This window comes from Coregonus clupeaformis, chromosome 27 (assembly GCF_020615455.1).
Source record: "Coregonus clupeaformis isolate EN_2021a chromosome 27, ASM2061545v1, whole genome shotgun sequence".
Classification (NCBI taxonomy): domain Eukaryota; kingdom Metazoa; phylum Chordata; class Actinopteri; order Salmoniformes; family Salmonidae; genus Coregonus; species Coregonus clupeaformis.
In genome coordinates, this window is record NC_059218.1 from 15,110,945 (window position 1) to 15,127,878 (window position 16,934).

A 16,934-nucleotide genomic window follows, 5' to 3' on the forward strand; every position below is an offset into this window, starting at 1 on the left:
AGTGTCTGATCTGCTGCCTGAAGGAACTCGGCTTAATGATTAAAGATGTAACTCTTATAGTCATGACCTCAATCTGTTTTACTGTAAATTAATCTTTAGAGTGAGAAGTGATAGAGCTCAGAAGCACAATTTTATCAGTAATGAATCAATTGTGTGGCATGGTTGGGGTCGATTCCATTTCAATGCGTCAACTCAGAAAGCAAACCAAATGTTCCTAATTGAAAAACATTGGAATTTTAGCAGAGCAACCTACAGGAGCAATTAGGGATAAGGGCACAGACAGATTTTTCACCTAGTTGGTTCAGCGATTCGAACCAGTGACCTTTCGGTTACGGCCCAACGCTCTTAACCACTAGGCTTCCTGCCGTCACAATGTACTTTCTGAATTGAAATGGAATTGACCCCAACCCTGGTATGTGGTAGGTATTTATGTGGTTGTTTATAACAGACAATTTCCTCAATTTAGTTTTTAGCACACTCAACTTACATGAAATGGTTTAAAATAAGAGCATAGCAGCAGAAGCTAAGCGATAGGTAGCCATTTTAATGAAAGAAACAAGACTCAAATAACGTGTAGTATACGTTTAATTATCTAGGATATTTTAAGACATCATTTTGTAGAGGAAAGGGGCAATGATAATCTACTCTATGGTGAAACCATCAACACCTCCCGATCTGTTCCTGTATCCACGTCTGATCATCACAATGTTATTTTTATTTTATGCACACGAACATGTAACAGAGTCGAAATTCCATCCCAATCCAGGCAAGAACTCGCAACCCTCTGACCAACAATACTCAAAGTCAACCGTACTAGCTGACAGAGCAAGAGTAAAGCCAGTCAATCTGTGAGAGACAGTTCTCTTTAGATCTAACAAAGGCTTTGGGTTTAGCTTATGATGGTTTGTGAGGTCTGTTGTACTCTGGGTCGACCAATGTTATGGCAGAAACCCCATTGGCCCCGCCCTCCTTCCCGGGCTCAGCAAATGGGAACATCTCTCTGGTCAGTCGTGATACCAAGCAAGGCATTTCCTTTCCCCCCCCAGCAGACAACCTTTGGCCTGGAAGCAGAAGGCCACATGGTGGGAAAGGCGTGTCATAAGGCGTGTCAGTTCCAGGGCAACACCCCCTTCCTCCTCCAATAGGATGCAAACGTCTGGAGGAAGACAGCCCCCAGAGGGTGTATGAACGCCCCGTAACCTGGTGCGGTGGCGTACATAACTGCCGTATCCATGGGGATGGACAGGTATTTAGACAAGGTGTCCTCAATGATGTCACTTCCTGCTAAATCCGTCTCCACTGTCACCCCATCATCCAGCTCACCCCCACGACACGCCTAGAGAGCAAGAGAGAGAGAGATGATTACTATTGATTATTATCATATCACTGACTGATTGAATGACTGACCTCATTGTTGTGGGTGTGGTGATGATGGTACTAACCTGGATGAAGAACATGAAAAACACCTTTATTTAACCAGGTAAGCCAGTTTGGTCTTTCCCTCCGTGTGTGTTGTTGAAGCAGGAGAAGATGTGGGACAGTCTAACCATCATTCCGTCCACCCCGAACACACAGCCCTCCTCCCCGTGAGGCGACAGCACCGCCAGGAAGCACTCCTTTACCGGCTGCTCGCTCTCTGCAATCAATCAATACATCAATCAATCAAATTGTATCCATTTATCCATTTTTTTGGTCAGAAATGCTTTACCGGCCTAGACCCACTAAGAGCAAGCAGCAGCACAGTGGCAAGTAAAAACTCCCTAAAAGGAAGAAACCTTGAGAGGACCAGACAATGGGTGCCCATCCCTCTCTGGCTGTGCCGGTTAGTAGAAGAAAGACTACTAGAAAATGATATCCCCTGCTGTGGCATGTGATGATGGTGCCACGTGATTCCTCAAAAGAGTCTGCTTCAACTAACAATTAGCTAACCCATCAGTCATCCTTCTGTCTGCAGGGCACAACACGGTGTGTGCATGTCTGCAGGTGTTTGCAGAGTAGTTATTAAATAGGTGTGTACGGGACTGTGTGTGTCATGCATCACTAGGACATTATGTCTCTCTCTCTCTGTGTGTGTATGTGTGTGTCATAGTTTCATCCTGTGTGCACGCTTTACATATTTCACATCTCCAGTGGTTTTTATTGTAAATATCAATGACTGACCGTATCTTTCCTCTGCCTCCCCCTCCCCAATATTTGTTTAACCTTTATTTTGACGGGGAAGACATACTGAGACCTACGTCTCTTTTCCAAATATGCCCTGTATAACACAATATAAAAATACACATTATACACAATATAGGACTGTTTTGCTAGAATATGTTCTGGGATTCATCCAATGGCTTTGAGGAGTATACCACGTCAGTCACCGGCTTCATCAATAAGTGCATTGATGATGTCGTCCCCACCATATGACCATATGTACAGTACATATCCCAACCAGAAGCCATGGATTACAAGCAACATCCGCACTGAGCTAAAGGCTAGAACTGCCACTTTCAAGGAGCGGGACACTAATCCGGACGCTGATAAGAAATCCTGCTCTGTCCTCCGACGAACCATCAAACAGGCAAAGCGTCAATACAGGACTAAGATTGAATCCTACTACACCGGCTCTGAATCTCTTCGGAAGTGGCAGGGCTTGCAAACTATTACGGATTATAAAGGGAAACCCAGCCACAAGCTGACCAGTGACGCAAGCCTACCAGACAAGCTACATCATTGGGGCCAAGCTTCCTGCCATCCAGGACCTCAATACCAGGCGGTGTCAGAGGAAGGCCCTCAAAAATGTCTGACTCCAGCCACCCTAGTCATAGACTGTTCTCTCTGCTACCTCAAGGCAAGCAGTACCGGAGCTCCAAGTCTAGGTCCAAAAGACTCCTTAACAGCTTCTACCCCCAAGCCGTTAGACTGCTAAACAGTTAAGAAAATGGCTACTTAGTAAAATCATTGAAATGATTTTATGTTGCATTTATATTTTTGTTCAGTATATGTATATACACATTAAAATACAAAAACACAGTCATGGTAAGCACAAATAAACATCACAAATCACCCAGAAAGACAGTTACATTCCTCCACAAATAAGTCCCCAATCAATACTTTAAATTACCGGAACGGCACCAGAACATCAAGATTAAATGTATTTAGAATTTTGTTCCAGCAATACGGTGCATTAAAACTAAAAGCAGATTTACCTAGCTTGGTGGAGACCCTAGGAACCTCAAGAGTTAACCAATCCTGTGAACGGGTTAGGCAACTCAGGTGTCTATATTTCAACAGCAAAGTTAGATAAGACGGAAGTTTATGAAGTAGGGCCTTGTAAACAAAAAGGGAGTCATGTAGAGATCTACAGGTCTTTAGCGAAGTCAAGCCAACCTTTTGATACAGGATACAGTGATGGGTATCAAAACTGTTGCCTGTAACAAAACGAAGGGCACTATGGTAGATGGCATCCAAAGGTTTAGAAGCAGTAGTAGCAGCTGCACTTTGATAAATAATATCACCATAGTCAAGAACCGATAAAAAGGGAGAAAGGCATGATCAGTTTCTGTAGAAAAAGCCAACTTTAAATCTTAGCTTCTTAACCAGCTCATCTATATGTTTTTTTAAACGTCAAATCCATATAAATCCAAATGCCTAAGTATTTATATGCGGGAACACTTTCAATCAGAGAACCATCTAATGAGTGAACATGTAATTCATCTGAAACATTCTTACGAGAATTTAAAAACAACATTTAGTCTTGCCCGTATTAAGCAAAAGTTTTAAATCAGCAAGGGATTCCTGCATAGCTATAAAATCTGACTGTAGTTTTGACACAGTCAGATCAACAGTCGGGGCAATAGCATACATAATAGTATAATCTGCATATAGATAACATTTACAATTTTTAACAGATTGACCAATGATGTTTATATAAATAGTGAAGAGAACAGGTCCCAAAATCGACCCCTGTGGTACACCTTTATGCACTTCAAGAAATTCAGACTTAACCGCATCAATGCAGTTCTGTCACTAGGATAATCATGAAACCATGAACAGGCATCAGAGCTCAGGCCTATCGAGGACAACTTAGTCAATAAAATAGCATGACCAACAGTATCAAAAGCTTTGACAAGATCATAAACAACTAAAGTGGTTGCTGTAACAGTGCTATGCCAGCCCTAAACCCTGATTGGTTTGCATTCAAAATACATTTCTCAGATTTAAAAAAAAGAGCAAAGTTGTACATTTACCAAGGATTCGAGAATCTTAGCTAGACAAGGAAGCTTTGAAATGGGGCGATAATTATTAAGATCACTACTATCCCCGCCCTTATTGAGTGGCAGCACAAGAGCTGATTTCCATACTTTTGGAATATTTCCTGATAACAATGTTAAATTAAATATGTGGTTTTTTTAGTCAACAATGATGGGCACTGCACACTTAAGCAGACCAGGATCCAATTGGTCAGCTCCTATAGATGTATTGTTGTATATTGCTAGAAAAGCATCCAGGAGTAATTTTTCTGTAAATAGCCTAAAAGAAAAGCATTGGATATCAGCATTCAGCCCAATATTGTGAATAGGCTTAGACGTTATTTAAAAGAGATTGCCCAAATAAAATGGTGATTAAATGCATCAATTATGCATTTCTTTTCGTAATGAGGCCAGAGTCTGAATTAATTTGTTGTGGCAGAGAGGGGGAAGTAGAACTATTTAGGGATTTGACAGTTTTCCTGAATTTAGCCGGGTTCCCATTACAATCTGAAAGAGCAGTTACATAATAATCAGATTTAGCCTTTCAGATTTTTTTTACACAATGATTCCTCAGTTGCTTAAAAGCTTGCCAGTCCGGGCCTAAGCCTGTGTTCCTGGCCTTGACCCAAGCCTCATCTCTTTTATGAATGACTTCTGATAATTCCGGAGTGTACCAGAAATTCGATCTACCTTTAACCCTTCATTTTTTTAAGAGAGCATGATTCTCCACAATAGTATTGAAGACATCTGCAAAGAGGCTCAAAACTAAATCAGGTTCAGGGATAGCTGAAATACAATCAAGCTCACTAAAATAAAGATTGTGTAAAAAAGCCTTTTCACTGAAGTTTTTTAAGTTCCTCTTTGTGATGACACAAGCCTTAGATTTTTGTATTCTCACATCTCTAAAACAAACAACTGGGCAATGGTCACTAATATCTTGGGGCGAAGACACCAGTAGAAACATATTTCTCTGGTGTATGCATTAAAATAAGATCAATCAGAGTTGACTTTGAAGGATCTTTAGGGTTGGGCTGTTTTCAGGAGACGAAAAGTTGACAATTTCTCTCAGAACCTGAGATCTTCATAGACTTTTATGACTTTTTGGATAAGAGAACATGATAAGTGTGTTTGTATGTGTGTGTGTGTGTGTGTGTGTGTGTGTGTGTATACGTTTTCAATAGTTTTGTTTGCTGGGCTGCAGTTGACTCCGTGACCATCCCATAATTGATAACATTATGTAGCAACTGATAAGTTTGATAACATTGATAAAACCAGGTTATAAAGTATTAATTATTGTTTTGGAGCTGATTTGTAGCAGGGGTGTGTGTATAAGATGCGTGTTACTTGTCTTGAAGAGCGTGTAAATCTCCTGACCGTTAAGGTCCATGTGTATGTCCACTCTGTAGTCCAGTCTGGCAGGGCACGGTGGAGTCTCTGGGTGTCTTTCTCTGCCCCCAGCCTCTGGCCCAGTGGTACCCCATGGCCAAAGTTTGACTCTGAGACTAGCATGGCCCGGTTGCACTCCTCATCGCCAACATTTGTTCGTCTCCACAGCGGCATGTCCAAATATATAGAGACCAACGGCCCAGTCAAGTTGTTGCAGTCTGGTTCCTCTCAAGATTTCTACCCATCCCTTGGGAGTGTGTCCGTGCTCCTGTCTTCTCTGCTTGCTCTCTGGGGGTTTATGTCCGAGTCTGTGACAAATGTACCACTATATTGTGCACAAAGCGGTACACAAGTCCAATGTGATAGAAAGAGTGTAGATCAGAGCACTGAATGAAGTGAGCTCTCTTCCCTCTTGGGGTAAGGTCCAACAGGTAAAACCCACCTGAATAGACCACCAGCAGGTAAATATCCACCTGAGCTGTGTGTCAGTCAGTGTAAAGCCTGAGAGTGTCTGGTTCATGTGTGTTTAGGTATTTTATACTGCAGCTGAGCACTGTTCCAACCGGCAGACAGGTAGGCTACTGGCTACAGCCACGCCCTCGACACTAACACACCTGGATGGCTGTAGGCAAAATGTCACGATCACATGCTGTTGCATCACAGTTCCTGGTATTACTTAACTGTTCTTTTCTATATGCTTTCCTCATTCCGTCTTACATTCCTCTACTATGGTCTTTCCTGTCTACTGGGAATGCCAGCTCAGTAAAACCTGTGCTAGCTCACCTCTGGACTTACCCACCTCTTACAATCAATCAATCAATCAATTTTATTTTATATAGCCCTTCGTACATCAGCTAATATCTCGAAGTGCTGTACAGAAACCCAGCCTAAAACCCCAAACAGCTAGTAATGCAGGTGTAGAAGCACGGTGGCTAGGAAAAACTCCCTAGAAAGGCCAAAACCTAGGAAGAAACCTAGAGAGGAACCAGGCTATGAGGGGTGGCCAGTCCTCTTCTGGCTGTGCCGGGTGGAGATTATAACAGAACCATACCAAGATGTTCAAAAATGTTCATAAGTGACAAGCATGGTCAAATAATAATCAGGAATAAATCTCAGTTGGCTTTTCATAGCCGATCATTAAGAGTTGAAAACAGCAGGTCTGGGACAGGTAGGGGTTCCATAACCGCAGGCAGAACAGTTGAAACTGGAATAGCAGCAAGGCCAGGCGGACTGGGGACAGCAAGGAGTCACCACGGCCGGTAGTCCCGACGTATGGTCCTAGGTCTCAGGTCTCTCAGTTGGCTTTTCATAGCCGATCATTAAGAGTTGAAAACAGCAGGTCTGGGACAGGTAGGGGTTTCGTAACCGCAGGCAGAACAGTTGAAACTGGAATAGCAGCAAGGCCAGGCGGACTGGGGACAGCAAGGTGTCAGCATGCCCGGTAGTCCTGACGTATGGTCCTAGGGCTCAGGTTCTCAGAGAGAAGAGAGAACGAGAGAATTAGAGAGAGCATACTTAAATTCACACAGGACACTGGATAAGACAGGAGAAGTACTCCAGGTATAACCAACTAACCCCAGCCCCCGACACATAAACTACTGCAGCATAAATACTGGAGGCTGAGACAGGAGCGGTCCGGAGACACTGTGGCCCCATCCGAAGAAACCCCCGGACAGGGCCAAACAGGAAGGATATAACCCCACCCACTCTGCCAAAGCACAGCCCCCGCACCACTAGAGGGATATCCTCAACCACCAACTTACAATCCTGAGACAAGGCCGAGTATAGCCCACAGAGGTCTCCACCACAGCCTATAACAACTGATTACCAGCTCATCTATCATTTTTACAAGGCTTGCTGGACAGACTGTCATCAGTAGCTTCACTTTCACAATGACTTGGACTCAAAGTCACATTATATGAATGGGGGTAAATGGTTCTGAGAAATCACATCACTGCATGGATTGACATTAAACCAAGGTCTGAAAGGCACATGCCCATCAGGCAGGTCAGGATTTTGGGGGGTTGCCCGAAGATTATGATCACTTGCCTGAACATTTAAAGTATCTGGTTTCACATACACACAGGGTAGGAACCACAAAGACCAGACTGCTGTAATTATTTTATTTTGACTTATTGTTAGGGATGGGTGTGAGTACTCAAGGTTTGTAGTCAATAACTAATGCGGCGTTCATGTGGGATACTCAGAAAGTACTACTTGTAAAGTGGGAGCAAAGAGTTGTGTGCATTCACGTGCTTTGAACTCCTTGAGAACGCTGATAAACTAAACCATAAACTAAAAGTACAACTATCATGCTTGCAAAAAAATTGTAGTGTTAAAAACCATATTAATATTGTTTTTCATAAATAATGTTTTGTTGTTGCATTTAAAATGCTGTTATGGAGGTAATTTCCTTAGTATGTGACGTCAGAGTTCAGCATGTAATAGAGGTTGGAGCCCAGAGATGATAAACGACTTTCCCACTACTAATTACCAGTTGGAGTGGCGTTCAAGTGAATTTCTCCAAGTCTTATTCTGGTATTTACGAGCTGTTATGAATGCCTCATAATAATCGCCACATGTGAAGTGAACATCTCTAGGAAAGTGAATTTAACACACCCCGGATGACTGACTGACTTAACAGACGCACACACCTGCCTGGAGCAGACAGTCACTGACACATACCACTAGTGATGGGAGGCCGAGGCTTTCTGAAGGCTTCGGTGCTTGCCGAAAAACGGTTAATTACTGGGAGGTTCACAATGCACATTAGTGAAATCTGCTGGTGATTATCAGTTGTTTTTCTCCACTATTTTCATCAATACTCCGTGGCGCAGTGGTAAGTCGTTGGCTTTAATAGCCTATAATCAGTTGGAATACCAGGTCTACATCATGCTTGCCTTCAAGTTTAATATTTTTCAAAAACGGAATCTATGGCTTTAATTAGGGTGCTTAAGACAGAAGCTTATACTAGACTAAATAAAACAAATTATTTGAACAACAGTGCAGAAAGTGTGGCTTCACATTGAACAATTTTCAAAATAGTCGGTGTTGGTGGGGTGGTTTGAAAGCTGTTTGTACTCGTTTTGCAACACACGGTTTGAAAAACCACGTGATCAAACGAAGCTTCGGACGTCATAAATGAAGTCGAAGTTAGCTGCTTAGCGATTTCGGCGACCGCCTCGAAGCTCCGGTTTCAAACGTATCATTACAGACCACTGACTGACAACCCGATGGTGCATTAGAAACAGACTGTGTCTATATTGGTCTAGCAATATCTGCTATGCTTGTATTCCGGTTTAAATTGGTTTTCCTCTCTTGCGATAACACATCCAAACCAGTAGGGGAAACCAGAGACATTCTGCCCGGGAGATACACTAGACTCTGCTTACGTCATCCACACGCGGCAGCAGAAACGTAGAATGCGATTTATGCTAAATTGTTTTCGGTTAAATACATTGACTTCTGTTTTCAGATCAAATGAAACACGATTTATGTTAACGGTTGAGAAGAGTTCGTATTTTACGGGGTGAGTAAGGAAATTGTTGACGACGTTACAGCAAAAATGTGCCTTGAGTTAATGTAGTTAGCTAGCGCTAGCTAATCTTCCGTGGACCGACCAGACAATTTTGATACCTTTCTCTAATACGTCTGGGTTGCCGATGTAACTCGCTAGCTAGCTAGCTGACGTAGCTAGTCTTTACTTTTGCTGCTAGTGGCTAATACACATTTTATTACAGATCATGTTGATTGTGTAAGTAACGTTAACTCTTACCCAAAAGTGAACCCAAGAAAAAGATGCCGCCTCACAAGAAAAACGGGATACCGGACAGGTAAATATGCACTATCTAAAGTGGTAACTATTTAATGCTAATGTTAGCCCAGAGCTGGACCTCAATTGGCAATGTGGACAGGGTTATAGTCTCTGTCATATTGATGTCCTGCGCTCTCTCCTACAGATGGGAAGACTACCAGGCCGTAGGGAAGATTATATCTGGGACGCGGTTCATCGCTTTTAAAGTCCCTCTGAAACCGGTAACAGTCAAGAGTTGTGTGTGTGTTAGCTAAGTCACTCAACTCCACGATGTACTTGATGTGAAATACTTGGTGCAGTTCAGTGACTTCGCTGTGTGTGTCCCAGATGTGATGTCTAGCACTGGGTAGTCTCGGAAACTCAGAACTAAAATCTAGCGTAATTGCGTAAAATCCTCAATTAATGTTATGTCCGTCTGTCCAAAAGAGATTAAGCACTGGGTTACCGCGTTGGTGTTAGTTGCTTCGCGGTTTTTAATAGGTATACTGGGATGTATTCATTATTCAGATTCCGTGGAAAACCGTCTTGTCTGTTGCTAATCGTTTTGCAACAGAAACCGTTTACTCTAGGACACAAACAGAGCAAACAAAACAGGGAGGGACCTACCTGAATTTGTCAAATAGAAAATCTCGTTTTCGTTGCAAAACGTTCTCCATTTGGAGTAAATGATTTCCGTTGCAAAACATTCTGCAACAGACTAAACGTTTTAGAACGGAGTCCGACAAATGAATACATCCCTGGTAGCTAGGAGCGTTAGTAGTTACTAGGCTAATAACTGTGGTGTGTGTGTGTTCCAGTCCCTGTGTCGTCATGTGGAACGTTCAGAGGCATTTGGTCCATGGGAGCTGATGCAGACTATGGAGAAAGACGGACAGGAGCTGGGACTGATCATAGACCTCACCTTTACTACACGCTACTACAAACCTGAGGTACACACACACACACATACATAATCACTGACTGTCTAGTGTAGTGCCTGAGGGGGTGTGTGTGTGTGTGTGTGTGTAGGACCTTCCAGACTCCGTGCTCTACCTGAAGATTTTCACGGCTGGTCATGAAGTTCCCAGCGATCCCACAATCCTTAGCTTCAAACGTGCTGTCCGCAGGTTCCTACGAGACAACACACACAACGGTCAGTCACACACACACATACACACCTTCACTGGTGGTTAGTGAAACGGATTGTCTGTGTCTTGTTAGTTACGTAGTTGTTATTTCTCTTTCAAAGATAAGCTGATCGGAGTACACTGTACTCATGGTCTCAACAGAACAGGCTACCTGGTCTGTAGGTAAGGCGCTTTTAGCAGATTTTGTGGAGTTTCTGGTAGATTCTACATGTGCTTACAGTATGTAACCTGGCTCTCTTTCTGTCTTTTTCATTCTCTCCTCTTCAGGTATCTGATAGATGTAGATGGGATGGATCCTAAAGAGGCTGTGGAGTGTGAGTACTGAACCTCCTTCAAAAATGGTGTGTGGACGCATGCATGTGTTTGTAATCTTTTCTCCCTGTGTGATTTCAGTGTTTAACTCTTCGCGGGGTCACTCCATAGAAAGAGGGAACTACCTGAAAGACCTACAGACTGGGCCAAAGAGAAGGTAATTTGTGTGTGTTTGTTGGTTGGTCGGTCTCTCAATCCATCTATCTCTATCGTTGTCGCTGTCCATCCATACTTTTATTCATCCATCCCTCCTCCCTCCCTCTGCAGTAACGATGGGATGGAGGAGTCGGAGCAGGAGCCAATCAGAGGCAGCTCTGGCAGTCAGCATAACATTCTCGACTATCCTGCCCACCGCGACAGACATTACGACAGGCATTATGACCACAACCAATCTCAATCTGTGTAAGCACCCTGACCTCTAACCCCTATATACATAATGCTATGTCTCTATATACAGTGCATTCTGAAAGTATTGGGACCCCTTGACTTTTCCCCCCAAAAAATGACGTTTCAGCCTTATTCTAAAATTGATTAAATATTTTTTTCCTCATCGATCTACACACAATACCCCATAATGACAAAGCGAAAACAGGTTTTTAGAAATGTTAGCAAAAAAAAAAACATACCTTATTTACATTTACAGACCCTTTGCAATGAGACTCGAAATTGAGCTCAGGTGCATCCTGTTTCCATTGATCATCCTTGAGATGTTTCAACAACTTGATTGGAGTCCACCTGTGGTAAATTCAATTGATGATTTGGAAAGGCACACACCTGTCTCTATAAGGTCCCACAGTTGACAGTGTATGCCAGAGCAAAAACAAAGCCATGAGGTCGAAGGAATTGTCCGTAGAGCTCCGAGACAGGATTGTGTCAAGGCACAGATCTGGGGAAGGGTACCAAAAAATTTCTGCAGCATTGAAGGTCCCGAAGAACACAGTGGCCATCATTCTTAAATGGAAGAAGTTTGGAACGACCAATACTCTTCCTAGAGCTGGCCGCCCGGCCAAACTCAGCAATCAGGGGAGAAGGGCCTTGGTCAGGGAGATGACCAAGAACCTGATGATCACTCTGACAGAGCTCCAGAGTTCCTCTGTGGAGATGGGAGAACCTTCCAGAAGGACAACCATCTCTGCAGCACTCCACCAATCAGGCCTTTTTACGGAAGCCACTCCTCAGTAAAAGGCACATGACAGCCCGCTTGGAGTTTCCCAAAAGGCACCTAAAGGACTCATGAAACCAAGGTTGAACTCTTTGGCCTAAATGCCAAGCGTCACGTCTGGAGGAAACCTGGCACCATCCCTACGGTGAAGCATGGTGGTGGCAGCATCATACTGTGGGGATGTTTTTCAGCGGCAGGGACTGGGAGACTAGTCAGGATCGAGGGAAAGATGAGCAAAGTACAGAAAGATCCTTGATGAAAACCTGCTCAGGACGGAAGGTGAACCTTCGCCCCAGTCTGACAACAGGACAACGTCTCTAAGCACACAGCCAAGACAACGCAGGAGTCAAGCTTGTAGCTTCATACCCAAGAAGACTCGAGGCTGCAATCGCTGCCAAAGGTGCTTCTACAAAGTACTGAGTAAAGGGTCTGAATACTTATGTAAATGTGATATTTTAGTTTGTAAGTTTTAATACATTTGCTAATATTTCTAAACCTGTTTTTGCTTTGTCGTTATGGGGAATTGTGTAGATTGATGAGGGGAAAAAAAACAATTTAATCAATTTTAGAATAAAGCTGTAACGTAACAAAGTGGAAAAGGTCAAGGGGTCTGAATACATTCCGAATGCGCTGTATATGTGTAATGTTGGTCTGAAGGTTCTGCGTTCTCTCTCGCTTTCTCTACAGGCCTCTCCACCAGAAGGGTATGAACCACCAGACTCACGGCCTCCCTCCTCCTCTGCCTCCGTATGGCATGTGGCCCCCCCACCCTAGCCTTCTCCCCCGTCCTCCTTACTTCAACAACTACCAATGGAGACCCCCCCAGCCACAGAACAACTGGAGGAGGCCCTACCCACCAGAGGAAGACAGGAGGAGAGGGGAGGACTGGAGGTCATCCCACTATCACGAGAGGACGAGAATTCGCTACCCCCCTGGCCCTTCCCCTTGCCCTGTTCTCCCCCGTTACTCCCCGAAAGGATGGACTAATGAGCCTGAGGGGTCTGCCTCCTCCCTCCCCTCTGAAGAGATAAGTGGCCCACAGAGGAAAGTCCGCCCACGACACAAACACACACGCAGCAAAGACAGGACTAAATAAAGATGAGAGGAAATTGGGGAGAGGAGAGAGGGGGTGTGCAGTTAGTTTTCTTTTTACTTTTTAAAATGAAAGGTGAAGCTTCCTGGTGTGTTTGACTGCTACAGTTCCATGGGGGCTGAATAGTTTGATTTGCTTTTAAAAACCGATTTTAGGTTTTAGTTGAGAGATGTGTTCTATTGAGACTGAGAGAAAGGCCTTAGTTCACTTACATAAAGTGCCTGACTGACTGTTTACTGACTGACTTACCTTGTCCCAAGGCTATTGCGCATATAAGCCTGGTACATCAACGATTCAAAGTTGGCCTTACTGAGTAAAGTATTTGTCTTTTTATTTTAGCAAATAACACGATTGCGAAAGGTGTGGCTCTGTGCTTGTGGTGTGCTAGCATATGGGGGAGGGTGTTATGAGAGATGATTGGTTTGTAGATAAAGCTGATTAAGTCAATGCCTATGCACCTCTAGTTTCTCCCGGTCTTTCTGTATTAGCTAACGAAGGCCAAGTTTGACGCGTTGATCTACCAGGCTATTCGCGCATTTGAGCGGAAGTGCCTGGGAACAAGATGACTGACTGACTATTGATTGACTGACTGTTGGCTGACTGACTGGTTTCACATAGACATGAGTTGTTAATGCCCTCTCTCAGTTCCATGTATGTATCATGTATGACAGGCAGGTCATGTATGTATGTATATATGACTGTCATTTATGTGCTTTTCTGCTCTGAGTGTTTTTGATCAAATGTAGTAAAGAACATTGGAAGCTGGAACAACATGGTCTGTCTCATGGTTGTATGGCCACTATGTCTTATAACAAACTACATGGTCTGTTCCAACTGTTCAAACTACAAGAATGAAACCATACTTTTTGAACTGCTGCAAAGACTTCGGTCTCCTGGTGAATTTAAGATTATATTAACCCTGAAAGTACCATCAGAGGTCAATTTCAAAACCTTTAAAAAATCCTTATGAAATTCTAGGACTTTGTCAAACAATTTACAGCGATGTCTGTGTTAATATGGAGGAATCAAAAATCTAACTTTTATATACTAATGGTGTGGCTAAAATTAAAAATGGTGACTCAATAGTGTACTTTGATAAAAGCACAAAATGTGGCACAGAGGTAGATGTTTGTACCCTGAAAAGATATAGATATGGAACCACTACAGATTTGGCGCCTGGGGGGCGTGGCAGCCACTAAACTGAAAATTAACTAAAACATTTAATTACTTATTTAGCTTCCAGTCTATAGGTAGGTTTCCACTGGCCCAGGTTTATTCGATAAAGGCAATGTCGCAAAAAAATAATAATTGCGATGTTTAATGGAAACGGCAGATATAGGACTTTCTAAAGATCGACAACATTTTTATCCATTCGACGGGTGGATTTTTCTTTTGTCAAACTTTATTGAGAGAAATTATGGAAATAGGGTTTTTCTAATGATTATTGCTGAATAATTCTTCAGGTACGTGGGGCACTTGTTGTCACTGAGTAACTAAAGCTCCACTCATTTAATTCTAAATGCCTACTGCTTGCAAAATACATTTTTTCAACTATATATTTGTTTTCTTTGCAGGACAAGGATTGTCCTGACTTTCAAGAATGCCTGAATTGCTTCGCCTTGCTTTTCTGGTTGGCTGGCAAGTTTCACCATCCAATTAGGCTATTTCAGATCTACAGGAGTGCAAGTTTCACCATGGCACGGACCGTGGTGATACGTTGGCACATGAGAATGATTAGAATATGTCAAATATTAGTCAATTATTGCATTCTATACATTATGGCTTTCGCAGGCTATAGGCCTACCTGAGACATGAAATGGATAAGTGGGAGGGCATACAGGCTGTCGCCAATCTATTAATGCGCAATTTGCCTAAATGGGTAATGGAAACACTTCAACCACTACATTTGTATTCGACATTAGGTTTGAGAACATTTTTCGGTGTGTGGCGTCATTACATCCAGCTGTTTTTATCGACACGATAGTACAAATTTAAACACACCACAGCAGGCAATTGTCACATAATTTCTATGCAAACTTTAATGTCGACAAAAAAATCACTGGACAAGTTAATGGAAACATAGCCAATGTCTCTATACCAAGTTGAGTCTCAGCTTTCAGATGCAATTGCCTCTTTGTTAAGCCCCGCTCCCCTTGCATACTGTTGCAACCTCGGATATCATTTTTTTCATAAAGCCCAATTCCCCCTTCTAACCACTCGCGAAATCCCATCACAATGATCTCAAACTGTGTTTTTAATACACAATTAAATTAAACACAGACTACACCTTGCTAATCAGGAAACTCTCGGGTATGTTGTGGTGGACTGTCATCACAATTGCTTCACGTGAACCTCGTAAAATGATCTTTGTAGTGTGGCTAGCCACTGAATGGCTCTGAATTCACTGTCAGCACAAAGTCAAAGCTACAACCGCTTTTGGAGCAAACTACTGCTCTCCAATCATATCCTGATGGGGGTTGTATTAGTAACGTGGCTAACAACCATTTTGAGAAAACAAGTTATATTAAGTGGCTGGCTAGCTAGCTAGCTAGCTAGCATTAGCAATGTTTGGTGGTCATTGAGACAGAATTAGCTTACCAGCTGAGCTAGCAAATAATGTAACAAAAGTATAATTTCAGATTAGAAAAATAATCCAACAGGTTCTGCATTTCAGGAATCACTGTAGAATAAGATGAGAAAAAATAAGAAACCCGTACACTGCTCCTGCAAGTATCACCGGTCTTCATTAAGCTCTATGCATCGGCCTCAAGGCCTTCGTCAGACCTTTTTTTTTCTCATTTTACTCAGCTGTTACCATGCACTTACAAAAAAGATAGCTCAGATGTGCGCGTGCCTTTTTAAATTAGTAATCACAGTAGCAAGTACACCTGGTTCATTGTTAAATTATTTTAGCCATTTAAACAATTTATTTTTGAAGAAAACTATTTTCTCCACTGCCCTCACTGTCTTTCATGCGTTTAAAATGTGGGCTTGACCGAGGTGTCAGACTCGACAACAGTTGCTATCCATTGGAGCTCTGCAATTGGTTGGCCAAAATTCTGGGGCTTAGCGAAGGGTCAATTGGAACACAGTTGATAGGCCATATTGCTCCAAAGTTAGAGCTACAGTGGCTTGCGAAAGTATTCACCCCCCCCCAAGGAATTGTTCCTATTTTGTTGCCTTACAACCTGGAATTAAAATGGATTTTTGGGGGGTTTGTATCATTTGATTTACACAACATGCCTACCACTTTGAAGATGCAAAATATTTTTTGTGTGTGAAACAAACAAGAAATAAGACAAAAAAACAGAATTTGAGCGTGCATAATTATTCCCCCCCCCCAAAGTCAATACTTTGTAGAGCCACCTTTTGCAGCAATTACAGCTGCAAAGTCTCTTGGTATGTCTCTATAAGCTTGGCACATCTAGCCACTGGGATTTTGCCCATTCTTCAATGCAAAACTGCTCCAGCTCCTTCAAGTTGGATGGGTACAGCAATCTTTAAGTCATACCACAGATTCTCAATTGGATTGAGGTCTGGGCTTTGACTAGGCCATTCCAAGACATTTAAATGTTTCCCCTTAAACCACTCAAGTGTTGCTTTAGCAGTATGCTTAGGGTCATTGTCCTGCTGGAAGGTGAACCTCCGTCCCAGTCTCAAATCTCTGGAAGACTGAAACAGGTTTCCCTCAAGAATTTCCCTGTATTTAGCGCCATCCATCATTCCTTCAATTCTGACCAGTTTCCCAGTCCCTGCCGATGGAAAACATCCCCACAATTTGTAAGTCGCTCTGGATAAGAGC

The 16,934-nt window shown here is 42.8% G+C and overlaps 1 protein-coding gene and 1 pseudogene across 2 annotated transcripts; one reads left to right on the forward strand and one right to left on the reverse strand.

The window, feature by feature from the left end:
• Positions 1–598: 598 nt before the first annotated feature.
• Positions 599–5,798, reverse strand: LOC121542190 (annotated as a pseudogene).
• Positions 5,799–8,305: 2,507 nt separating this feature from the next.
• Positions 8,306–13,900, forward strand: LOC121541547 (RNA/RNP complex-1-interacting phosphatase). 2 transcript variants are annotated; one of them, XM_041850624.2, is made up of 10 exons: positions 8,306–8,463; positions 9,407–9,457; positions 9,584–9,659; positions 10,236–10,367; positions 10,447–10,570; positions 10,667–10,727; positions 10,833–10,879; positions 10,959–11,034; positions 11,145–11,279; positions 12,727–13,900. In XM_041850624.2, exons 2-10 carry the CDS (start codon positions 9,423–9,425, stop codon positions 13,133–13,135), a joined length of 1,095 nt encoding a protein of 364 aa, XP_041706558.1. In that variant the 5' UTR covers positions 8,306–8,463; positions 9,407–9,422; the 3' UTR covers positions 13,136–13,900. The 2 variants fall into 2 exon arrangements, with proteins under 2 accessions (XP_041706558.1, XP_041706557.1); XM_041850623.2 differs by lacking the exon at positions 8,306–8,463 and adding an exon at positions 8,775–9,153.
• The last annotated feature ends 3,034 nt before the right edge of the window (positions 13,901–16,934 follow it).

What these genes read in the sequence shown, in the direction of transcription:
- LOC121541547 (XM_041850623.2), top strand. Translation starts at nt 9,047, where the DNA reads ATGCGATTTATGCTAAATTGTTTTCGGTTAAATACATTGACTTCTGTT. An exon ending in AAAAACGGGATACCGGACAG is followed by an intron (nt 9,458 to 9,583) that starts GTAAATATGCAC and finishes TCTCTCCTACAG; the next exon opens with ATGGGAAGACTACCAGGCCG. An exon ending in CACAACCAATCTCAATCTGT is followed by an intron (nt 11,280 to 12,726) that starts GTAAGCACCCTG and finishes CTTTCTCTACAG; the next exon opens with GCCTCTCCACCAGAAGGGTA.